General features: G+C 37.1%; 1 protein-coding gene across 5 annotated transcripts in view; it reads right to left on the bottom strand.

The window, feature by feature from the left end:
- PDE5A (phosphodiesterase 5A) overlaps nt 1-26,566 on the bottom strand; it is a 193,408-nt gene that overhangs the window by 24,096 nt on the left and 142,746 nt on the right. For all 5 annotated transcript variants that reach the window (XM_012551898.3, XM_023505645.2, XM_031942433.1 and 2 more), the window contains exons 12-14: nt 25,260-25,406; nt 18,630-18,755; nt 14,618-14,712 (exon numbers count right to left, since the gene is read on the bottom strand). In XM_012551898.3, coding sequence (XP_012407352.1) covers nt 14,618-14,712; nt 18,630-18,755; nt 25,260-25,406 — 368 coding nt within the window. The remainder of the gene's footprint in view (nt 1-14,617; nt 14,713-18,629; nt 18,756-25,259; nt 25,407-26,566) is intronic.

Below are 26,566 nucleotides of genomic sequence, written 5' to 3'. Positions count from 1 at the left end.
GTAGTATTTTTCTAGTGCTTACTCTATATCACACACTGTTCTAGATAGGCACTGGGGATACAACAATAATGAAATATTGATAAAACATGTAGTCACCTAAGAGACACCTGTGTTCCTCTGAAAAGAGATGACTTGCCTGTTTTTTCAAGCCATTCTCTCTCATTTTCCCTGGGGAGGAAAGGAGAAGGAGCCTGCCTGACTGAATAAACCAAATGATTACATCTGACAAGGGGAAGAGTGAAAGGCTGACCCAACTGGGTCAACTACTTTGTTAAGATTAAACATTTGATTGGTTTTTGCTGTGATTAAAAATAGCACATACATGAAAAATTCCCCATGGCATGACAAGCAGGGGGCAAAGAACAGTGAAAACCTTTATGAATCAAAGGTAAAGAACAAATTATGAAAAATGAGACTGGCAGAGTTGTAAAGGGCCTCTAAAGCCAGTTAGTCTAGCCTATTTTTGGACAAGGATCCTCTCTCTGAAGATCCCCCAAAGGAGTCTCCTGGTTTCTGTGTCTTAAAGATCTCTACCTCTCAAATGAAGACCATTCCACTTTGGGGAAGCTCTCATGCTCAGGAACCAGATCACAGATCTGAGGTCTTATAATCCAACTCCCTCATTTTACAGATGAGAAAATTGAGACACAAACTGGTTAAATGACTTGCCCAAGATGCTACAGCTAATAAGTGCCTCAGGCTGGTTTTGAATCGAGGTCTTTCCTGACTCTAAGTTCAGAGTTCTGTCCTTTATTCACCATGCTTCTCAAAAAGTTATTTAGTTTAATTCCTTTATTTTATAGATAAGGAAACTGAGTCCCAGAAGGGACTCGGCATGGTCAAGAGCTGTCTCAGTTCTTCTATCTTAGGATTTAGGACTTTCCTGTAGAAGCATTTTGTAGCTTGGAGGAGTGGCCTATGATTTATAGATGACATGCTAACTAAATAACATCAAACAGGAGGCTTATATGCCCATTCTTTTCAGGCCTCAGGAGAAGTGAATCACCAGCAAAGAGCTTGCTTCTTCTTTAACAAGAAGAAAGATTTCTAAAATTCTCTCTGTGTGTGTCTCTGTCTATCTCTGAATCTGTCTTTTTCTGTGTCTGTTGTATAAATCAGATATTCCGAGTGGGAAGAGACTTAGAGACCATTTGGTCTAACTTACAACTGAAATGGGCTAGCCCTCCTTTCTAGCACACCTATCAAGTGTCCAGGATGTCAATTTGAAGATGTCCAGTAAGGGGAGAATTCTCTGTCTCTCAGGGCAGGACACTCTACTTTGGGACAGCTCTTATTGTTGAAAAGTTTTTCCTAAGCTGCCATTTGTATTTGTAACTCCCTCACCTCCCTCCTGGTCTTGCCCTCTGGGGCAAAGCAGAAGCCATCTAATATCTCCTTCAAATGACAATTATTCAAATATTTTAAAATGGCTATCTGTCCCTGAGTCTTCTCATCTACAGGTCAGTCAGCCTTTATTTCTTCAACTGCTTCTCATCTGGCATAAACTAGAGACCTCCAGCATCCTGGATACTGTGCCAAGCCACTGTCAACTTTATAAAAATCCTTCCTACAACAGAATTGAACCCATTATTCTCCACACATGTGGTTAGTATACTGGGTTTTAGTATTTATGTTAAGAGCCATGTTTCCATTTTTAAAATTTGACAGATTTAATCCAAAAAACATTCAGAGAGTTTTCATGATATATGGAATCTTGGATTAGGGCTGAGACAAAAGGATGATGCACAAAACCTCAGGGAGAGGGAAGTCATCTAAATCTGTCCTGGAGCTCTAGGCCTAGAATCAGGAAGAGTTGATTTCAAATCCAGTCTCTGACACACATTAATGATGTGACCCTGGTTAAACCATTTAATCTCTGTCTGCCTCAACCTCCTCAACTGTAAAATGGGGATTATAACTGCACTTTCCTCCCAGCATTGTTGTGATGAAAAAAAAAAAGAGGCGAATTTTGTAAAATGCCTAAGACAGTACCTGGGACATAGTACACGCTTAAAAATACTTGACTTTCTTCTTTCCTTCTCAAAACAACCACCACCCAACCAAAAATAAAAAATGGGTAAGTTAGATCTTCCTAGGGAGTTGAGAAACAGAAAAGGCAAAGGATGGATGAGGAATAGGGAATTTGTTGGAGGGGAATTGAGTTTCAGCACCTCAAGTTAGCATCCAACTGGGACTTTTTACAAGTCATACTCAGGGCTGTTTCTCATTAAGCAAAATCCAGTCTGTATGACATGGCAAATGAATGTAAATTATGCTCGGAACCCTTTCTTACCTTCTAAAAATACTGATTTATGAGGCAAATCAGAGGCTGAGAAGTACTGTGAATTTCCTCTTTACAAAAATACTTAGTATAAGGATGTGCTCTTGCAGCCTGGGACTTTTCTTCCTCTTTACTCAGAGCATGTGGGATAAATCCGATCTCTAGGAATGAAATTTCACCTCCTTCACCTCTACCCCATCCTCACCCCAGTGAGATGCCAAACATAATGGTCCCCTTTCTTAGTCTCAGTTTTATTTTAGCAGGTTTATTTATAGACATTATGAAATACATCAGGTGCTAGGTAGAATTCTGATCAATTCATGATCAACTAACTTCAGAGAATTGAGGATAAAAATGATTTCCCTCTCTCTAAGCAGGAAAAAAACCATAGATTTAGGAATGGAAGTGCCATTAAGTCACTGAATGCAATAATCTAATTTTATAGATAGGAAAGAGAAGATTATTGAAGTTGTCAGGCAACATCCCAACTTAGGTTCTTTAATTCTAAAATCCAGCACTCCTTCCTCTATTCTACATTGCTTTTATTATGGATTATAGATCTTGAATGATCAAGCTAGGCCAATAGATTGATTCGTTTCATTTAGCTATATTGCTTCTGAAGGCCAGGATGTGGAGAGAAGAGTTATTGAAAGTGATGGTGGTATTAAAGAGTATCAATTCAACATCAGTATTAGGGAAAAAAGAAATTGGGGCAAAATTAAAAATTCTATTTGCAGAAGACCTGAATGCCAAAGGTCACATCATAAAAAAAAGAGAGAAGAGAATTAACTAGACCTGGACACAGAAAGGTCTTAACCAAACAAGAGATGGGGAAGTCATAAAAGAAAAAAAAAACAGAGAGGACTGATTATACAGAATTGAAAGGCTTTTTGTACTGACAAAATCAATGCACCTAGGATAATAAGAGAAGCTGCTGACTAGGAAAAATCTTTACGTGAAATATCACTGATAAAGAAGTTTGAGGTCCATAATATATTGAGAATTACCAAATAGAGTGAACACATTATAGCACAAATATATAAAGCCAAGAGTCATGCCCCACTAGACAAATGGTTAAAGAGTAAGAATAGTTTTCAAAAAAAGAATTGGAAAGAATTGGACTCCATTAAAAGATAATTGTGAGGTTTTGTTTTGCACCAAGAAAACTGACAAAGATGATGACAGATGGGAAGAGTCAATACAAGAAAGACTAAAGAAACATAGGTACACTAATACACCACTAGTAGGCAACTGGAATCAAGTGGGAAGGAAGGTCAGAACCATATTTCATAGTATACTACAAAATGGTAATCATTAAAACAATTTGGTACTGTTTTCTTAAAAGAGAAGTCAATCAGTACAACAAATTAGATGGACAGAATAGAGAAGCAAATGAACACAGAAATATAATTTTAATAAACCCAAAGAGCCCACTTCCTAGGATAAAGACTCAGTATTTGACAACAAACTGCTGGGAAAACTTGAGAATAGTTTGATAAAAATTAGGTATAGGTCAACATCTCATTTCATATAACAAAATAAATGCTAAGTAGATACAAGACAGATAGAAAAGGATATCTTAAAAAAATTAAGAGAAGGAAGAAATCACATTTCATATCTATGGATGGGGAAGAATTCATGAGCAAACAAATAATAGAAAGGATCACAAAGACAAATTGGATAATTATATTATATAATTAAATTATTTTGCACAAATTAAACTTTATGCAGTTGAAATTCAAAAGAAAACAGGTGACAGGAAAAATAAATCTTTTTAATCATTTTCTCTCATAAAGATCTCACATTCTAAAATATGAGGAACTTGATTCAAATTCATAAATCTAAGAACCACTCTTTAATAAGTAAATGATCAAAAGATATAAATAAGCAGTTTTCAAAAGAAGAAGTCTAAGGTAATACTAAGGCATTACTAACCATAAGAAAAAATGCTTTAAATCATTAAGAAGAGAAATACAAAATAAAGTGTCTACCCCACACTTTTTAACTTGCAAAGATGATAAAGGAGGGAAATGAAAGTGAGCTTAGCGAGGTGAATAGTAAATAGAAGGTGCTTCATAAATGTTAACTGGTTGACTGAGTGTTGGAAGGGCTATAATAAAAATCATTTTATAACTATACCTAAAAAGTGCCCCTCAACAGTGCATTATATTTGGCCTAAACCACTACTAGGTCTACACCCTAAATAGATGGAAAAAAAGAGGAAAAAACAAACAAACAAAAACATTTATAGCATCTCCTTTTGTAGTAGTCAAAAAGTGGAAAGGAAACTTTGGTAGGGTAGGGAAGCACCAATTGGGAAAGCTAAAAAAAGCATGGTTTCTGAATGAAATGGAATATTATTGTGCCAAAAGAAAAATGAAGTGGATAAGTTCAGATTACAATGGGAAGAACTCTTATGAATAACAGAAGGATTTCCATGATGACAAGAAGATTGTAAAGAAAATCATCTTTCAAACATGTTAGAACTCTAATCGATGCACTGATAAACCATGATTCCAGAGGACTAAAGATGAAATGGTCCACCCATATCCTCCTGTCATCAAGGTGATGATGAACTTGAAATGTAGAATAAGACTCACATTTTTTAGCACGATCAACTCTTGACTTTGTTTTGCTGAACTATGTATTTTTATTATGAGGATTTTTTTTCTTTCTTTTTAACAAATTGTTCTGGGAGAGAGGCAGTGAGAAGGACATATAATAAATGCTTGTGAAAATAAATAAACTTTTATTTAAAGCAGCAAAGGCCTAGCTACATCTTGCTGTCTGTCCTCCTGCCAAATCTTCACAATGTGGTTCTGTTTCTCTTTCCATCCCAATATGTCTTTTATTTGTGTTCTCTAAGAACACTGCTTTGACTACAAGTTTTTCTTCTCCCTCTATGTAAATCTCCATAGTTGTGCCTGGGAGCCTAAATCCATGCAGGTCCACTCTTTCTTAGATTCTCCTTCCCCTTCACTAAGCTTCCACCATATCCCACTGAATTCTTTTTCCATTGTGGCAGACTCCCCTTTATTCTACTTCTCACCCCCCCAAGAGAGATACCATTTCTACAGAGCTTTAAGCAGCCCTGTGAGGCAAGTGGTGGAATTACTATTCCCATTTTATAGTTGAGAAAACTGTGATTCAGAGAGGTTAAAAGGAATTGTCCAGATTTACATTGTTACATGTCAGAAGTAGGATTCAAACTCAGGTCTTTTTTTTTCTCTGCAAGAAAAACATTCTTTCTTTGTTCCAGGGTACTTCCCATTCTCTTTCCTAACTCCCATAGCAGTTATGGATTATGCCACATAATTCTGTACTTTAGAGTGTGTGTGTGTGTGTGTGTGTGTGTGTAACAAGATTCAAACTCAGTTCTTTTTTTTTTTTTTTTTGATTGTAAGAAAGACATTTTCCCTTTGATCCAGGACACTTTCTATTTTCTTTCGTAACTCTTATAGTAATTATTTGATGGGGGGGGAGGGGGGAGGAAGGAAGACAGAAAGAGAAAAAGAGAGAGAGATTTATTATTTAAACACACATGCACACATTCTTGGTCAGTTCTTGTCATATACACTAATTCCATCTAGCACACCAGAAGCGCCTACTTAGGTGGGTAGGACCTCCAAATCAGGAAGTTCTGGGTTCAAATCCCCACTTTGACACTTACTAGCTGTATGACCCTGGGAAAGTCACTTGACTCTTCTAAAGTCTAGTTTTATCTTCTGCCAAATGGGGATGATAAGATCAAAAGGAAAAGCAAAAACAAAAACAAAATCACTAGCTCATTTAAAAAAAAAACCCAAAGTTTTAAGGTTTGCTGATCATCACAACAATTTGAGAGGGCGGAATTATTATTCCCATTTTACAGATGAGAAAACTGAAGCTCAAATGAGTTAAGTGATTTGCCTTCAGTCATGTAACTATTCAGGAAGATAAGGCAGGGTGAGAAGCCAGAGTTTCTGGACTCAAAAGACTTCCCACTTTATGTATGAAATAATATATAGAAAAGGTTTTGCAAACCTTAAAGTTGTATATAAATGTCAGCTGTTCTCATCATCATCTTTGTCCCTTTTGTTGCTTTATTCCCTTTCATCCTCATTTCTCCAACTGAACACTAGACTTTTTGGGAGGGGCCATAGCCCACCTTGCACAGTATAGAATCAAGAGACCTGAATCAGAGGCTGAAGTACAATCCTGTTTCTCCAACCTCTAATGGAGGGAGACAGGATGGGGCTGGGATCTGTGAACCAACTAGTTTAGCCAGTTCCTTGGAGAACAAATTGCTTCTCGACAATGCAGTTCAGCAGCTTCTTTGCATCTTAAAGAGTTTTGAAGAGTTGACTAGAGCAGATGTTTCCCAAGTCAAAGTGTAGCCTTGACCAGATTAAAATGTAATCGGGAAATATTTAACAAAATAATTTTAAAAAAATACAAGATAGTGTTATATTGGGATTTCCTAAGTCAATATGGGGTTCATTATGTGAATTTGGCCTAGAACACTGAGAGATTAAGTGATTTTCCAAGGATCACAGTCTGTATATATGGGAGATGGGGTTTGAACCAGGTTGTTCTAGTTCTGAGTCTGGTTCTCGTCCATTATGTCAAAAAGCCTCTTATTCTAACCTAAAACATTAAGACAGAGGTTGAGAATAACCAGAGCCTCCTAACTACACAAAAAGTTGGAGTCTAAGTGACATGGAAACTTTTCTTTGGGGTCAGAAGGACCTTTTTCCCACTGGAGAATCATCCTTCATCCTTTTGCTCACAGGTTCCTCTTCTTAAAAATCAAAACCCCTTAAAATCAAGGTAATCTCATAAACAATCTCTTCCCACCATTGCAGGGAAAAAAATGGGGAAGAGACTGCCTCCAACATGTGTCCCTGTTAAGAAGGAAACCTCCCTAAATTTAAACCCTATTTTATGATGGATAATATTTTGTTTTCCCTATCAAGTCTGATGCAAAGCACTAGAAGACTCAATATTTATTGAATGGCTTACACAATAATACCATGAAGCACTGACCTTTGAAATACTTAAGAACTCTGATAATACACTGACCAAGTGTGACTCTAACAGAATGGAAATGAAGCATACTAATCATCTCCTTACAGAGGGTTGATGGAACCAAGGTATGGAATTGAGGTAGACATTTTTGGACCTGGTCAATGTGGGAATTTGCTTTGCCTATTTTTTTTTTAATGGGGTTAAAAAGTAGGTGGGATAAAAAGATTTTTGTCAATTAAAGAAAGTCAAATTTAAAAATACTTATTGAGAATATCTGAAGCTGAATTTTGACTCCTTAGTATTGTAAGCAGATCAGGACAGAGACTAAAAATGGGCCAGCTCTAACCATGTTTAAGGATCTTTGGTGGGTTCCCATTGTCCTTAGGATCAAATAAATCTTTTTATTTTAGAAAGCAAAGCCCTTCAGCCTAACTCTAGAATTTTCTACATTTATTTCACATCCCAGTATTTTTCCAGATTCTCATTCAATTGATGGTCTTCATGACTTTGCACAGGCTGTCTAGAATACCTGAAATGCTCTCTTCCTTTCCATCTATGCCTCTTAGAATCTTTAATTTCTTTAAAGATACACTTAACATGATCAAGAGAACATTGCCACAGTAATAGCAAGATTGTGTGATGATCAACTATGAGAAACTTAGCTCTTTTCAGCAATGATTCAAGACAATTCCAGTAGACTGGGGATGGAAAATGCCATCTGCAACCAGAGAAAGGATTATGGAAACTGAATGCAGATCAAAGTATGGTATTTTCACTTTTTTTTCCTTGTGGATTTCCCCTTTTGTTTTGATTTTTCTTATACAACATGACTAATATGGAAATAAGTTTAAAATGATTGTAAGTGTATAACCTATAACAGATTGCTTGCTGTCTTGGGAAGGAAAAAACAGGGAGAGAAGGAGAAAAATTGGGGACTCAAAATCTTACAAAATTTAATGTAATGGGAAAAATAAAATACTATTAAATGAGAAAAATAAAAAGAATGGGAAAAAAGATATGCTAAGGTACTATCTCCCATGACAAGAATTTCTAAGTTCCTTAGTAGCAGGTAGAATTTTTGAGGGCAGGGCCATCTTCATTCATTTCTTTTTATCTACAATGCTTTGTACAAAGTAAGTGCTAAAAAAAAGTTAACTGAAATGAATTTCTAAAGTTTGAATTCTGTTTCTATACACTTGATCCTAATGTTAACCCTTTTTTATAAGTTCCTAGAAAGTTCTATTTTACTTAAAAAAATACATAGATTGTAGGTTGTTTTTCACCTATTCTTTCTCTGTTTTCGAAGAGGACCAATAACATCACGGCAGGATATTTTGGCTTTTGTATGAATTGGATGTGAGGCAGAGTTGCACAAGTTATCAAAATCACTTTCTTTACGAGACTCTTCAAAGTCTAGTGGCAAGGCAAAAGTCAAGATGAACAGTGATGGGATGCAGTAGATGACCGTGGTATCTTTGGTGTCTGACCAAGCCCTAAGCACTCCATAGTACCTGCTTCAGGCACCTTCACAGTCAATGGAACCCATTGGAACCAACTGAAATCAAATGTTCTCATCTGCTCATTCAGTTGAGGGAAGTCTTCACATGCTTGGGGGTAGACACTCCCTTACTCACTGACAGGTTGGAAACTTGTCATTTATCCTCAATCTGGTTTAGTCTGTCTACCAAATTGGTTTTACTGAGGTGTGACTGCTGCTCATGCTACAACGTCTTAAAGTTACAAATGAGAGCTTTTCCCTAAAAGTCTATTCATATATAGGAGATCCTGATCTTAGTATTATTCCTTTATCACCAAGTTAAGTCAATAAATATTTTTAAAGTGCCTACTACGTGCCAGCTACTGTGCTAAGCATAACAGACACAAGCTCTCAAGGAGCTCATGCTCTACTTGGATGGGGGAGACAATATGCAAACAATTATACATAAGCCAGATAAATACAGGAAAAGTTGAAGGTGAAATTACAGAGAAGGCACTAGCATTAAGAGGGTTGCTAAAGGCTTGTAGAAGATGGAATTGGAATTGAAATTTGAAAGAAGCCTAGGAAGCCAGGGAAAAAGAAGAGAGGGAAAGGGAAAGGAGGAGAAAGAGGGGAAGGGGGAAAAGAAGGGAGAGGGAGAAATGAAGGAAAGGGGAGAGAAAGAGGGAAGGGAGAGGAGATAGAGAAAGAAACAGGGAGAGGGAGAAAGGGGAAAGAAAGAAAAGAGGGGGAGCAGAGAGGGAGTGCTAGCCTATGCCAGGCATAGCAAACATGCCCAAACAAGCAACTACTATGTATCAGGCACTGTCACTATTTTATCTTCACAATAAGTCTGGGAAGTAAGTGCAATTTTCATCCCTATTTTACAATTGAGGAAACTGAGGCAGTCAGTGGTTAAGTGACTTGCCCAGGATCATCCAGCTAGTTAAATATTAGAGGAAAGATTGAATTAAAGTCTTCTTAACTCTAGGCCCAGGCCTCTGTCCATTGTACCATTCAGCTGCCTTCATGTACACCAAAAAGAGAACCATCCCTGGAAAATTTTGCGTCCCTCCCCCTCATCCCATGACTTGTCTAACCACAAGGATTTAGAAAGACGAAGAAAATCCCTGGAAATGCTCGAGGATTTAAAAAAAGGAAAGAAAGGTCATGGCAGAGCTAAAACTGCCTGCTTTCCAGTGGACATGGATCCAGGATTCTGCATTATTGTCTTTTTTCCCAGGACATTTTCTGAAGTGGAGATGACGTCTAACCAGATGTTTTCTGAGACATGTATTTTTAAATAAACAGAGCCAAAAAAAAAATAATTGAATGATGCTAGTCATGGCCAATTGAATGATCTTTGGCAATGGCAGGCTGGAAGTTAAACTGATAAACTCATGTTTAATGAATCCTTTTGGGTTAGGAATGCCCCTCTTTCTGTTAGAACTTAGCATCTGATAAGGGTTCACATATATTTGTCAGGTTGATAAAAGTAAGGATTGCAGTGACTCCAAAGAATATGCTTTTGTTCTACAGATCTATCATCTCACCTACCCCTAATGCCTACCACACACACACTTTTTAGGTTCCTCCTAGTTTCTTTGTTACTAAATGTTATAACATAGATCCTCAATTAAACCCAAGGAAGTGCCTGGAGCCAAGGAGTCATCAGAAGGCAGCTTGGACAAAACAACAGACTTTTAGGCAGCTAAATCTCAATCTTTACCATTTTTTAATAGTGTGATGCTTTTTATAATACTAGGCCAGCCCAGGATACTGTTTATAATTTATTTAGATATTGAAACATTTATTTATTTAGACATGTATAAAACTGTTTAGGTAACGAGGCTGGATTTACAGTGATAGCTGTCATTTCCGTAAGACAGCAATTTTATATAATCGTACTTGTCTGTCTAAATAAAACTGCTCTAAAGTATAAAATTTGATCACTAAAATTTAGATTATTTTTTAAAAACAAATTAGAGCTGTAACAAAATCAACATGTTATTGATCTCAGTTCAAGTATTCAAAATAAGCATTGGTGGTGAAGGATAAAGAGGACTGATTTCTCATTTGCCCATGAAAGCACTCTTTTTGCAGGCACTAGTGGGCTATAGTCAGAAGAACACTTCTGAATCTGTTCCAGGTGAGAATGTCATTTTCTCCTGACTTGTCTTAAAGCTATGGTAAAACAACATTATCTAATGATCATAACACATTTTGAAGTTCACTTAGCCCTTTTCATTAAGCACTGTATTTGAGCCTCACTACAATTTCAATAAGAAGAGATTATTTATATTTTACAGATGAAGAAACCAAGGCTCAAAGTAGGTTGCCTATGGCCAGAGGACAGTTTGTAGGAGAGTGAGGTAGGATTTGAATCTAGCTTTTCCTAAGTTTCTAACCTGACGTTCAAGCTATGAAGAGGCACACTGTTTCTTAGATAACTTGTTAATTATTTCAAGAGGGGAAAAACATAGATCTAATAATGGTTCCATTTAATTGGGCAGGAAAAGCAGCTTGACATAAAGCTAGCATTTGTTAAATGGTGACTATATGCCAGGATTAGTGCTAAGTAAGCAGTAAACACACACTCAAAAAAAGCAATTCCTGCCCTCTATAAGCTTACTTATTTTCTAAGGGTGGGAAAAAAAAATATATGGATCACAGTGCTGGACTTGGATTCCAATCTTCCTCTGAAAGTGCCTCACTATGTGACCTTAGGCAAATCATTAAACTTCTGAGACTCAGTTTCCTCATGTAAAATGGGGATAGCAATAGCACCTACTGAATTAGCCAATATGACAAAAAAAAGAGAGATATTGTGGAGATGTGGGGAATTTGGGGCACTAATGCACTGTTGGTGGTGCTGTGAACTGATCCAACCATTCTGAAGAACAATTTGGAACTATGCCCAAAGGGTAACTAAACTGTGTGTACCCTTTAACTCATTGATACCACTACTAAGTCTGCATCCCAAAAAGATCATAAAAAGGGAAAAGGATTCACATGTGCAAAAATATATATAGCAGCCCTTTTTGTGGTGGCAAAATATTGGAAATTGAGGGGATACCCATCAGTTGGGGAATGGCTAAACAAGCTGTGGCACATGAATGCAATGGAATGTTATTGTGCAACAAGAAATGCTGACTGGGTAGATTTTAGAAAAACCTGGAAAGACTTGTATAAATGGAGGCAAAAAGAAATGAGTAGAATAGAAAAACATTGTATATATAGTATCAGCAACATTGTAAGACAATCATCTATAAGAAACTCTTCTCAGCAGCACAGTGATCCAAAATAAGTATAAAGGATTCATAAAGGAAAATACAATCTATATCCAGATAAAAAAATTGATGGGCTCAGAATGTAGATCAAAGCATTTTTTTATTTACTTTGTTCTTTCTTGTGTTTTTTTTCCTTTTAATCGGTTTCTTTTTTCACAAGTGTGACTAATATGGAAACACATTTTACATGACAGCACATATGTAAACTGTATCAAATTGTCTACCATCTTTGGAATCAGAGAAGGAAACAAATTTGGAATTCAAAATCTTGTAAAAATGAAAAATGAACTAAAAGTCTTGACATGCAACTGGGGAAAAAATAAAATACTATTTAAAAACAAACAGAAACAATAGTACCTACTGCACAGAGCTATTTGGAGGACCAGAGGAGCTAACAATTGGAAAGTACTTCACAAGTGTTACATTAAAGTCATACATAGTTTATTTTTTATTTTCCCTAATATTAATTTATTGTTAACAGCAGGGGACAAAGCAATCAACAGGCATTTATTAAGTTTGTACTCTGTACAAATTTCATTTGATATCAAAAGGATGTATGTTCCCATATAAAACAATTCCTAGGAAAGTCAGCTAACTTTGCTCAGCCTCAGTCTTCTCATATGTAAAATGGAAATACCACCAGCTCTGGTATCTACTTGACAGGATTGTTCTTGGGATTAAATTAAACAATAAATTATTATTAAATTAATAAATAAAAATTAACAATAATAAATAAAATGATTAATAAATTAATAAAAATCAATAAATAAGATGAAATTAATAAATTAAATTTAAACTAATTAATTAATTAAATCAAATAAAGTGATTAAAGTTCTCTGCAAGCTTTAGAGTACCAGAAAAACATCAGTTATGATCACCTTATTCGTCTTTATTTGTTGGGATTATTATTATCATTACTATTCCCAAATAATATAATAATTATAATAACCAACATTCATATAGCATATTAAAGTTTCCAAGGCACTTTACCCATATTATCCCTCTTCATCTCCCAATTATCCAGTAATAAAAGTATCCTTCATACCACTATACACCTGTCAGATTGGCCAGGATAGACAGGGAAAGATAATGCAGAATGGAGGGGATGTGGGAAAACAGGGACACTGATACATTGTTGGTGGAATTGTGAATACATCCAGCCATTCTGGAGAGCAATTTGGAACTATGCCCAAAAAGTTATCAAACTGTGCATACCCTTTGATCCAGCAGTGTGTCTACTGGGCTTATACCCCAAAGAGATACTAAAAAAGGGAAAGGGACCTGTATGTGCCAAAATGTTTGTGGCAGCCCTGTTTGTAGTGGCCAGAAGCTGGAAAATGAATGGATGCCCATCAATTGGAGAATGATTGAGTAAATTGTAGTATATGAATGTTATGGAATATTATTGTTCTGTAAGAAATGACCAACAGGACGAATACAGAGAGGATTGGCGAGACCTACATGAACTGATGCTGAGCGAAATGAGCAGAACCAGGAAATCATTATATACCTCAACAACGACACTGTATGAGGATGTATTCTGATGGAAGTGGATTTCTTCAACAAAGATAAGATCTAACTTAGTTTCAATTGATCAAGGATGAACAGAAGCAGCTACACCCAAAGAAAGAACACTAGAAAATGAATGTAAACTGCTTGCATTTTTGTTCTTCCTCCCAGGTTATTTATACCTTCTAAATCCAATTCTCCCTGAGCAACAAGAAAACTGTTCGGTTCTGCACACATATATTGTATCCAAGATCTACTGTAATCTATTTAACATGCATAGGACTGCTTGCCATCTTGGGGAGAGGGTGGAGGGAGGGTGGGGAAAAATCGGAACAGAAGTGAGTGCAAGGGATAATGTTGTAAAAAATTACCCTGACATGGGTTCTGTCAATAAAAAGTTATTTAATAAAAAAAATAAAAGTATCCTTCATATTTTACATATGAAAAAAAAGAACCGATTCTGCAGAAAGGGTAACTTGTCATTATCACATAGATAGTAGAGATAGGATTTGAATCCAAGACTTTCTGACTCCAAGGCTAGCACTCTATTATTACCTGCTAACTTATTAGATCAAAGCCTTAGGTTCTGATCACAGCTGTGCCCCAGGACACCCTGGGCCTCAATTTCTTCATTTGAAAGGAAATTAGACTCCATGGTTTTCAAATGATGCCAAGAATGGAAAAATCTTGATATTTCAAGTAAAACAAGTTAGATTGAAGACAAGGATGGTATTTTTATTCACTGTATCCCCAAGTACAGTGCCTGGCACATAGTAGGGGCTTAATAAATTGTTTATAGGATGGATGAAAACAAATGTCAAATATTTCTATGACTAAAAAAAGAAGGTCCAGAGATAGCTAGGTGATGCAGTGGATAGAGCACCAGCCCTGAAGTCAGGAGGACCTGAGTTCCAATCTGATCTCAGACACTTAATACTTCCTAGTTGTGTGACCCTGGGCAAGTCACTTAACCCCAATTGCCTCAGGAGAAAAAAAGGACCCTCTATCATTTGACCCTAAAGGACCAGCTCTGCCCTCTGGAAACATGCTTACCTTTGTATATAAGAGTTGTTTACTCCTCTATGATCCAAGTCATGACTCAGAGCAGCGATGAGCAGGGCCAAGATCTCCAGATCGGTCAGTTGGTTCTTTGAATATAAGAAGACACCACAGGGGAAACAACATGAATGCTGACACATTGGGCAGAGAATCTTATTCGATCTCATTGAGTTTTATGAGTAGGCATGGATACATTTTTGAAAACCGGAGCTCAAAATCTGAGCTACATGCCCTTCGTTTTGGCTCCAGGGCATCTCAATATAGCTGGAACATCATAAAACATACTTTGGGCTGAAATGAACTGGACAAAACTCAGCTACATGGACAGCTTTGATTACAAATGGCCTTTATTGAAAAGTATTGACTAAAATCCCTAGGAATATCTTGTCTACTTCCTTCCAAACACCATGATGTTGGCATTTTAGCAATCAACCTGGCTTCTACCAACTAGCTGCAGGTTAGACATATCTAGAACACTCGAAATTATTGGGCTTTGCCTCAGTGCTCAGACACCCTGCCTTCAATCGTCACAGTGGTAGGACAATAGATTCATTTGAACATTACTTGAACAAATCATTAATGGGGAAGAAAATCTGACTTTTGGATAAAATGAAGGAAAACAATATAGTTTTATGTAATCTTTTTTTTTTTTTTTAAGATTTTCTTCTATTAGGAAGGATGATGGAGAATTGATGATCTTCTCTTCAATTCTTTTCAGAGATCTTAACTAGCACGAAAGAGGTTTTACACAAGAAAAATAACATCATAAACTCTTGGATTTAAAGCTAGAGGGGATCTCATATGTTCTCTATTTACAGGGGAGGGAAATCCAAATTTTAGCTTTTGGAATTTTACTCTCCCCCCATAATAATCTTGAATAGCTTAAAAATGCCCCAAGTCATTTGGAACATTTTGTATAACTTTGGCTAGAAGCTAGAAAAGGAAAACTATTGCTGAGACATTTTATTCCAGTGTTTTGAAAACAATCTCTCTGGTAAAATCTAGTGAAAAAAAAGTGAAAAGTAGAAGCCTATGAAACCAGAAACAGGGAATAACTTTTTAGACTTTTAACAAAACATATGCGCATATATACATATATACATATTTATGTACATGAATATATGGAACACACACATATTATATGTGAATATATATGTGTATATATGTGTATGTATATATTTTTTCTATATAAAATTTATTTACACAGTATCTGGTATAGCTCTTAAAAAAAGCTAAACTCTTCCATGACATAAGGAGTAGTTGGGCTACTCAATTCCTGTGATGTTAGGCCCAAGGACCATTTAGGTTTCAGCCTGGGAAGTAACTAGTCTGGAAACATCTCTGCTATTTATTCTTGTAAAGTTTTCTGATCAGCCATCTTTATCTGCCCCTTTGACTAATCAGCATGACTTTTAACCTCTTTCTATTCAATTATATTTATAATGTTCAATTTTTTTTAATCCAAAAGGATTAAAACAAGTTTTCTATAGGAAATCAACAAGGTATCATCTTTGGGAATCAAAGAAGAATAGAATTTAGAGCTCAAAGGGATTTTTGTGAACACAGGTAATGAGCTCCCTGTCTGTGACATGTTGATCATTATAAAATGCCATGCCTGGGCATAAGTGAATGATACTATCAGTGCAGTGAGACAAATTACCCCTTGAATGGTGGTAGGGACACCTGCTCTTCTCTGGGTTGGCATACTCCCTTGCACCCTCACTCTGGTAGGTCTAGATTCCCAGAGATAGAATACTACCATATGGTTATACTAAAACTCCCCCAGATGGTTACAATCAAACTCTCATAGAGTCCTCGGGGTAATGCCATTGAGAATACCATTGGGAAATCCTCCCCCCTCCCCCTACTCATTCTCTAATTCTGGAGCTCCATGGATGGATTTCCCATTAATATAACCAGTCACTTAAATCTATCTACCTGGTATATGATACTTATACAACAGCCACTCACAATACTGACAACTCTATTTTTTTTAACTTCTTGATACTGGCATTTCTATCTTGCCCAGCATGGAGGTGCAGCTGCTACTCATGGGCCAAGCTCATGACTCAATGACAACAAAGCTTTGATTTGCTCTGTTTTTGATCCAGGCCAGTCTAATTGTCCTTTCACAGACTGGTGGTTCCCTGCCACAAAATATTCATCTAGAACAGCAGCAGTATCTTAAATCTTTTAATGGTTGATTCAAATCTTCTCCTTTATACAGAGATACTTTTACATTTGTTCTGTATGTGAGACCCTTAAAGAGACAAGAGTGTCCTTTATGTAGAGGAGAGACCTTGGAAGCTATTCAGTCTAACCCTCTCACTTTACAGATGAGGAAACTAAGGCACACATTTATTTCTTTATAGATTTTTTAAAAGATCCTGAACAATACAGTGATCATTATCATTTCCTTAAGATAACTATCCTTTGTAACAATGTCTATCTGTATAAATTGTCTATGGTACAAAATCTGACTTTAAAACTTAAGCCTTTTAATCAAAGCTGTGATAAAATCAACAAGTAGCTTGTTTTCAATTCAGAAATTCATCCAGAATCACACAGTTCTTAAATGGCAGAACCAGTATTTGATCATCTCCCAGCACTCTCATTTTATAGAAGATACTGAAGCTCAGAAAGTGAAGGGACTTGTCAAAAGTTACACTTTCTTGGTAATGGTACTAGGGCAAGATCCCTGACCCCATGGGGTTGAGAAAAAAGAAAGGGAAATATGAAACTTTTTCTTATTTACACCATTAATGCTGTTCTCTTTTGCCAATGGGGACAGCTAGAGGGTACAGAGGATAGAGTGCTGACCTTGGAGTCAGGAAGACATGTATTCAAGTCTGACCTCAGACACTTACTAGCTGTGTGACCCTGGATAAGTCACTTAATCCTATTTTCCTCAGTTTCCTCATCTGCAAAATGAGTTGGAACAGGAAATCGAAAATCACTTCAGTATGTCTGCCAAGAAAACTCCAAATGGAGTCACAAAGAGTCAGACAAGACTGAAAACAACTAAATAGCAACAAGAGTCAATTACTATACTGCAGAATATACACGAAGAGGTTACAAGAGGTAAGTCCCCTTTTTGAAAGCTCGTTTACATGATGTATAGGTTTAAATGGCCTGTAATCTGCACTTTGGAAGAGCACACCTAAATGAAAGGGATGAAATCAGAGAATGTAGAAACAAAGATAATCTTTATAGAACAAAAGGACAGCTATAACAAGATTAAATGCTCCTGTTTTGTTCTTCCTTCAACAATAATGAGAACTTAAGAGAATCACAGCACCTCAAGTTTGGAAGGGATCTCTGTGGTACTTAGTCCAACCTGCATGTAAAAAACAATCATTTTTATAACATACTCAAATGTGGATAACAAACATCTGCTTAAAGATGTCCATGGAATGGGAGACCATCATCTCCAATTCCAGTTTTTCAGAGCTCTAATTTTTAGGGCACGTAGGTGGTACAATGGATCTATTATAGCCCTTTGCTTGGAGTCAGTAAGAGCTGAGGGCAAATCCAGTCTCAGCCACTTACTAACTGGGTGACCCTGAACAAATCACTTAGTTTGTTTCAGTTAACTCTGTCATAAAATTAGGTGGAGGCAGTGAACTTCTAGAGTATCTTTGCTAGGAAAACTCCAAATGAGTCCTGAAGAGTCATACATGACTTAAATGACTGAACAACAACTGTTAAGGGGTTTTCCAGACATCAAGTGTACATTTTTCTCTCAAAACATCCCTGTTTTGGAGCAAGTCTAATATCTCCTTCCAATGTCAACCTTTCAAGTCCCCGAAGAAGGTGATCACATTCCCCAAGTCTTCTCTAAACTAAGCAGTTCCTTCAACTGATCCTCCTAAGGCATGACTTTGAGAGCTTTTCAATCTTGGAATATAAAATGAACTAAATGAAATAATCCATATTTTCAGTGTTGGTTTTAAAAGCAAAGCAGAAGTATGACCTTGAATAATGAAAGAAAGGAGTGGGCACCTACCTGAATTCTACCCGACTTTAATGCAGCAAACATGCACTGGGCTGTGTTAAAGGCATGCCGCCAATTGTGGTAGGCTACGTTCTTTCGATAATTCTTTTTGATGCTTAGGATCCACCGGCAAAGAACCTTGAAAGCAAACAGTATAATTTAGTTCCATGTACAATTCGAATTCCTATTGATTCATTCTGTCTGACTGTCTTTTTGTGTCTTTCTGGGTCTTTCTGAGTCTGTCTTTTTTCTCCTTCCCTGAAACCTACTTACTTCGAGATTATGTGACCATGTGATCTTGTACAAGAGATCCCAATATAAAAGCACATTCAGAAGCCCTCAGCAGTATCCAAGAAGAGGGTAAACCATCAAAGCTCTGTCTACCCACCTTATTCATTTGATACCACTGGGGAGGTGTTTATATGTAGAGTTTGGAAAAGAGGTTGTCAGGAGGATAATGATAGGTAGAATGCTACTGCCACTATGGGGTTCAAAATTGTCCAGTCTATGATAATAGAAACAAAGGCAGAATTCTGAGCCAATAGCACTTTATTAAAAGGTTTATGGCCCCATCTAATGAAGTGACCTCAGATATTCCTCATGATCAGACATATCCCTGTCTCCAGGGCTTTAGTTTTATATTGCTTGATATCAGAGACACAGATGGATGTATACAGTACAATGTTAGACCTTGTTACAGTACAATGTTAGACAATGATAGACCTTGCTCTTGACTCCAGAAGGGCCAGAAATGATGCATCAGCATCAGTCACAGGTTGGGCAGGCCAAGGGTCTGCTGATTAAGTAGTCATAAGATGGGCACATTCTCATGTTGGGCAAGAGAGGGTAGTCTGGAGGTACAAAATAAGTTGAGGGACATCCCATCCATTCTGAGTTTGGTTATGGTGATTAAATATAAGAGGTAGGAGATCTAGTGTCCTGCCAGTCTCTCACATTGGCTGTGGTCCTACAGGCCAAAAGATTGAGATTAAGTCTGATCAACATTCTCGTGTCCAGGCAAGTAAACTTTATAACAGGTTACTGAATGTAGGCTTGTAATTTAAAGTTTGGGGCCTATTTGTTATAAAAAAGAATCTATCCTATTTAATTATAGATATAAAATATGTAATAGTTGGCTAGATTGACTGAATATATATTAATAGATAAGTAGAACACTAATAATTACTACCCCTATAAAAATTGCATTAAACTGAATAATAAGACAGGGATACATAAATCATTATTCTCACCACCACCAAGGGTTCTAGGTCTCTCAGTCTATATTTCTTTGCTCTCAGGCTGCTACTAATGATGTGGTTCAATGATGTGGTGTCATGGACAAAGCAGTCCTGTTACTCCCTGGGTAAACTTGCAAGTCTGTCTCTAGTTTTCTTTAGTTTCCTAGGATTTTAGATTTAGAGCAAGGTAGGCACTCAGTGACAGAATAAGTGACTTAAGTAAGGCTACACAGTAGAACAGTCAGGATCTGATATTCTAGTTCAACTCCATTTGTTTTTAAAAAAGGGAAACTAAGATGTGCAAATATGCTTTGTCCAAGATCACATGGGTAAACAGAGGCAGAGCCAAGACTTGAAAAAGCTCTCTAATTCCAAATTCATTGCTCTTTCTCTTGAACTCTATTTCTTCCACATGGTAAGGAGATTGGAGCTAATGATCTCTGGCCAAAGCTGAAACTCAGTATTTTTGTGAAACATTGTACTGTATACATCCATCAGAGTTATCACCAGTTTACAATGAAAGGATTTTATTCTTGTGCAAAATAAACTCTCAAAGACTCTATATAAAAATCATTTTTGAAGATGGAAAATAAAATCTGTTCAAAGTCTCATAACTTGGGTCTATTTCAATCCTTACATGGTGTTCTCCATAAAATTTCCAGAGTTAACGAGCTCAAGGCTGGTTATTCTGTTAATGGTGCCTTCAAAGGCTTGTTTGTTTCTTTGGATGGATGTGATGTCATATCCTCTGTGAAGTGAGGACATAAAGAATGTTCCTTTTTATGTGTCAGGTGCTTCAAAGACCCAGGACACATACTGCTATACTGAGGGATGTGAAAAGACAAACCTTCCAGAGTTTCAGGGGAAAAAGTTATCCCTTGGACAATGTTCAACCCAGTGAAGATGATGACAGAAGGAGGCCCACGGGGCCACTCTCCCTCTATCTGTGGCATGGGAAGCCAGATGTTTCTTATGGTCCAAGATTCCCAGTTCCCAATAGGTCCCATTGGCATCATTCCCCCTTTGAAATCATTTCATCACCTCTGCTAAAGAGAGAACAAGCAGTAAGACCACACTGGCCCTTGTCCTTTAAAGATTGGCAGGTTAAAAATGGGAGACTTAGGGAGTACTTTCCAAACCTACCCTATGAAGATGGTTTGTGAAGTAGGTTAAATCCTCAATCAGAGATTCTTAACATTGTGTGTGTGTCTGTGTGTGTGTGTCTGTGTCTGTGTGTCCCAGACATCTTGGATATTCTGGTGAAGTCCATGAACCACTTTCCAGAATGTTTTTAAGTATATGAAATAAAATATGTAAGATTGCAATCTATTTTGAAGTGTATGTGTCGAAATATTAAAAAAAATAATTCATACACCACAAGCTAAGAATCCCTCTATATTGAATATCACTTTATGTGTTAGATTGTTAATTCCATTTTCCAGAAGAAAGCATTCCTGGAAGAAAAGAGATCTTTATGGATAAGAAAGGTTAAGATATATTTCCTTGAGAGGACTTTAAGCTGAGGCTGGGAACTTTGTTTGAAGGGTTTGAAAAGGAAAAAATAGCCTAGAGCATACACACTGTATGATGTTCTAGAAACTTCTTGTTCCAAAAGAAAGAAGCACAGGAAATAAATACAATGACCTAGAGACTGATTTATGGACTCAAACATTTACAGCAATCTGCAACTACCTTGAAGTACATGTGATATTGGAGAGTGCTCAAAATGACATTTAGAAGCCAAAGGTCTATAAGACTTCTCTTTTTTCTTTCCATGACAGAATTTTTGGCCATGGCAACCAAAGAAATAAAAATGCAAAATGATCTTCAGTCCTCTCTGGCCCCCTTATGCTTTTACAATGATGATAGCAGAGCAGGGGAACTGGCAGGTGCTAAGAATCCCATAGTGAGAAAGTAGTATGACTTAGAATCAGGAAGATTTGGGGTTCCCACATCTGTATGAAAAACAAGGGGAGCAAACTAGATTGCCTCGGTCCCATGAACCTATAGATCTATGATCCAATGAATTATAGCCCTTGATGTGAGCTCCTCAGTCAGTGATGAATGAGTTAATCTACTAAGGGAGGAACTAAAATTATCAATGTTGATATTTTCACTATGAGTGAAACTATAATATGAAAGAAGCTACAAGTTCTTTTTCTGTAGACATGCAAAGTTGCTTTTATCCAAGTCATCAAGACTTTCATGGACCAATAGTGATTTTGCTTTGAAGTATTCATGATGGATGAAGGCAAAGAGATTTTCACAATTCCAGGAGATAGGTGTTATTATTATCTCCATTTTACAGTTGAGAAAACTGAGACAAACAGAAGCTAAGTGACTTGGCCAAAGTCATACAGCTAATAAGTCTGACTTTAGGTTCTCTCATCTAGCTGTAGGCATTGTGTTAAACTCTGGAAGTACCAAAACCCAAATTAAAACAAACAAAAACCCCTTTAGAGTAGGGATATCCAGGGAAGGGAGTTTTATTTTGGGAAGGTGGAACCAAGAGGGAATGTTGTCATGGCTACTCAGAGCATCAAAGAGATGAGGCTGATTAACTGGGAGTCAGAAGCAGAATGAAGCATTTATGAAAGAATGTAAGAAGTGGCTTAAGGAGAAAAGAAGGAAGGAAAAAATGTGTAAAAACCAAGGGGAATGATATCCTGGATCAGCAGGTTTAAATTTAGAAGAACATTAGATTAGAAAGCAGAGTTACAGGGCCATTTCAGGCAAACATTGGAGAGGGGAAAAGTCTTCAGGGTTACAAGTTTTTTTTTCTTTACTACTAATGTAAAAGAAAGGCAGATTTTGGAAGTAGACAAGGCTAAAAGGATGGAATCTAAGGAAAAGATTTTGATTTCTGAACCATAGTGAGAAATATGAGAATGATGGATTCTTGGATGGAGATGGATTGGGAACATATTTAACAAAGGCCAAGAAATTTAATATACTTAATAAAGGACAGTAAAAATTGGTTAGGTTGAATACTCTTAGATCTAAGCTGAAATTAGAGATAATTGCTGAAAATAGCTTGCATACATTCACAAAGTCAAATATCGTACAGAATATGATCCTGGTGAAGGCATCATTATCCTTACATTCATCTGAGTTTTCCAACCTCATTGTATTTCTAACTCCATTCTTCCCCCCAAATCCTATCAGTAGTTCAAGTTTTATTGTTTCAATCTCTATAATATTTCTCATAAATTTCACCTTTTCTCTACTTACATTGTCACCATGCTAGTGCAGGTTCCCATCACCTCTCATCTGGACAATTAACTAACTCCTAATTATTCTTCATGATTGTTTGTACTCCAGTCCTATCCATCCTTCACTCAAGTGCCCTACTCAATAAATTCAAATTTAAACAAATCAGGTATCCCATTGCCTCTCAGATCCAATAGAAACTGGCGTTTAAAGCCTTCACACAGAGTTCATGATAAAGAGGACAAAATACAACCATCATTGGCTGTGTGCCCCAGGGAGAAGAGTAGATTTCAAAGGGGATCAAAGAAAAAAGAGGTAGGATTCAATGATTTAATATTTTTCAGGGAAAGTTGGCTGAAGAGGAATAAAAACTCTGATGGGCCCAGTAATGGTTTGGATAAGGAGGAAAGAAAGGGGCAGTGTTTAAAAAAGAGAGAGACTGATATAGCTAACCAACCATCAGGCAGCTCAGATTTTTTAAAAAGATATATGTCAGAAGGTAGAAAGAGGTCAGGTAATAGAAGATGAATATACATATGGCATGGACCTGGAGGAATAAGGACAGAAGAGCTGGAGTGAGCTGAGGATGGCAATGAGGCTAACTTTAAAATAACAACAACATTAGAGTAAGGGAAAGAGGAAAAACAGATAAAAGCTGTGGTTCAAGGTAGTAAAAAATAATAATGAAGAAGAGTCTAATAAAAAAAAGGCTCTCCTATAAGATACTGAGATATTGGCATGTTATACAGAATGAAAGAGATGATAGCCAGTCACTAAGCATTTATTAAGCACCTATTGTATGTCAATAGGCCCTTTTACTCTGTTCTGGTCAAACAATATCTGGGGTATTGTAGAAGGGCATGGAGGGGTGGGGCCAACATTCTACCAAACTGCAAAGTCAAGAGTCTAGGGCTAGGGATAGACTGTGTCACCATGGGAAGGTTATCATCTGCTTGTGATGCATCAAAGTTTTTGTTTATAACAACTCACAAATACCATCCACTGAGCCAGGGAAAGGTTGCAACCTGAATTCGAGAAGAGAATGCACACATTGATGGAATTTACAGATGCTTAGATCATGTAGGATGAGGTTAGAACCTCATGAGACAATATTAAAAATGTTTAAACCACTGGCATTTTGGAAGTGATTAATAGGTGGGTATGGAATAATCTGAAGGAATAGTTCTGGATTGACAATTTAAATTAATAAACTTATACAATGCAAATAATCTACCATGATTGAAGAGGATCAATGATGAAGCATTTTACTACTTCTAGCAGAAGTGAGTGACTCAGGGAGCATAAGGATGCACCTTTTTAGAAATTACCAATGAGGGAATTTGTTTTGTTTGACTATACATATTTGTTGCAAAGGTTTTGTTTTCTTTCTTTTTTGTTTTTTTTTTCTGGGAGGGAGCAGGAAGGAGAAAAAATAAATGCTTGTTATTCCAAAATAAAACAAAATTCAAAGTTTAAACAAATAACTCCTAAGATCATAAATATAGAGCAAGAAGAGATCTCAGTGACCATATGATCCAATTTCCTCACTTTATAGATGAGGAAATTCAGGCAGTTGAGGCCTAGGGAAGCAGCAAAGGTGAAATATGAATCCAGAACCTCTGATCTGATTTATTTATTTGAAGGCTGGGTCATAGCTCAGAACTCCCTAGAATCAGGAAATCTGCCAGCTTCAACCTCCTCCAGAGCAGGGACTACAGATGTATGCCATGATGTCCAGAGTTCTTTGATTTTATGTTCAATGTTTTCATTGTACTATTCACAGAAGAGAAACTGAGGTTAAATCTAAGAAGGATTACTATTAGTATTGAAACTGCAGAGAGGTTTTAAAGCATTCCCGCTGAATAATTTGCAGCTGAGTGGAAGAATTCACATAGGCTGTGGTCAAAGGACAGACTGCTCCATTACAGAAGGTCCCTACGAGTGGTAGTCTTCTGTGGACTTACATCTGATCTAAGAACATGCATTTTGCTGAGTTCCCCAAACAGGCATTGGGTGGCACTGGTTTACCATCTGATTACATTCTGGGGAGGTACCAAAGCATTGGGGCTGGTGAAGTCAGGTCATCATGCTGTTCAAATCATCTTTGTTTTTACAAATTCAGTTTTATGTAGGACAAAAATAGCCTCTGAATCATTCATGTTGAATAAAACCCTCCCTTCCCTTTTTCTCTTACCTCGTGTTTCATCTGGAAATTCTGCACGAGGTTAAGGTCAGTGAACATTCGAATTGTGCAAAGAGCTGTGTCCAAATCAGAGAGCTCGAAGTCACTGAAGGAGAAGTCCATTATCTTGAGAGTCTGGGCGGATGGTATCATGGCGGCCTTAATGGGATAAGGCAGGAGGAGGCAGGCAAAGAAAAAACAAAACAAACAAACAAACAAAAAAAAACCAAAAACAAAACAGCAGTTAGCAGCCAAAGCTGTTGCCTTTTAGGAAGGTTCTCTGCTCTATTGGCAAAACCAATACTTTCATTCCACCCCTCTCAAATATTTTAAGTGGTTTCAAGTTGCTTAGTAAAGAATTCTTCTCCTTCATTTGTGTCCCCAAACATCTGCTCTTCCTTCACTCCTGGGGGTATGGAGCCACTTACAAAGATGAGGGAGAATGGATGCTTTGTGGCATGTCACCGAGCAAAATAATCTCCAGCTAAGTGGTACAGTGGATTAAGTATCAGTCCTGGAGTCAAGAGGACTCAAATTCAAATATGGCTTCAAACATCTACTAACCGGGTGAGTCTGGACCAAGTCACCTAATACTATTTGCCTCAATTTCCTCACTTGTAAAATGAGCTGAAGAATGAAATGGCAAACCAGTCCAGTATCTTATTTTATGTAGCATCCTACTGGATTCTAGACTTAGGAAAAATGCTGTGTTCAAATCCTACTTCCTGTAACAACTACTTGTTGTTACCAGGATAGTTACCTAACCTTGCTGGGTCCCTTCCAGCTCCAAATCTTTTAGCCAAAAATAAAAAAGTAAAAAAAAAACACAAAACAAATCTTTTAGCCAACCTCTTCTTGTCAGAAGGTCATTATTACACCAATCCACCTTTCCATGGAGCTTTGAGAGGTGACATGTGGATTGAAGGCTGGTCTTGAAGCCTGAAAGACCTGAGGTCAAAACCTGCCTGTGATATATGGCTTGGTGATTTAACCTCCTATTACCCCAGGATAATTCTATAAGATTTCAGTTTCAAATAAGTTACTGATCTGTGCTGTTGGAAGGAGCCAGCACATGGGAATTTCCTCACACCAGTGAAATCACAAAGCCCAGTTTAAAAAAAGTTTCAATGTATTTTTCTAATAACAATTCTATGAGGTAGGTAGCACAATTGTTATTCTCATTTTGCAGATGAAAAAACTGAGGCTAAAGAGTTCATGATGACTGTATTGTTGGTGATTGTTTTTCAGTCATATCTGATTTTTCATGACCCCATTTGGGGTTTTCTTGGCAAAGATACTGGAGTAGTTTGCTATTTCCT

Source organism: Sarcophilus harrisii, chromosome 6, assembly GCF_902635505.1.
Source record: "Sarcophilus harrisii chromosome 6, mSarHar1.11, whole genome shotgun sequence".
Lineage (NCBI taxonomy): Eukaryota > Metazoa > Chordata > Mammalia > Dasyuromorphia > Dasyuridae > Sarcophilus > Sarcophilus harrisii.
The sequence above is the reverse complement of the archived record's forward strand: the minus strand, read 5'-3'. Positions and strand labels throughout refer to the sequence as shown.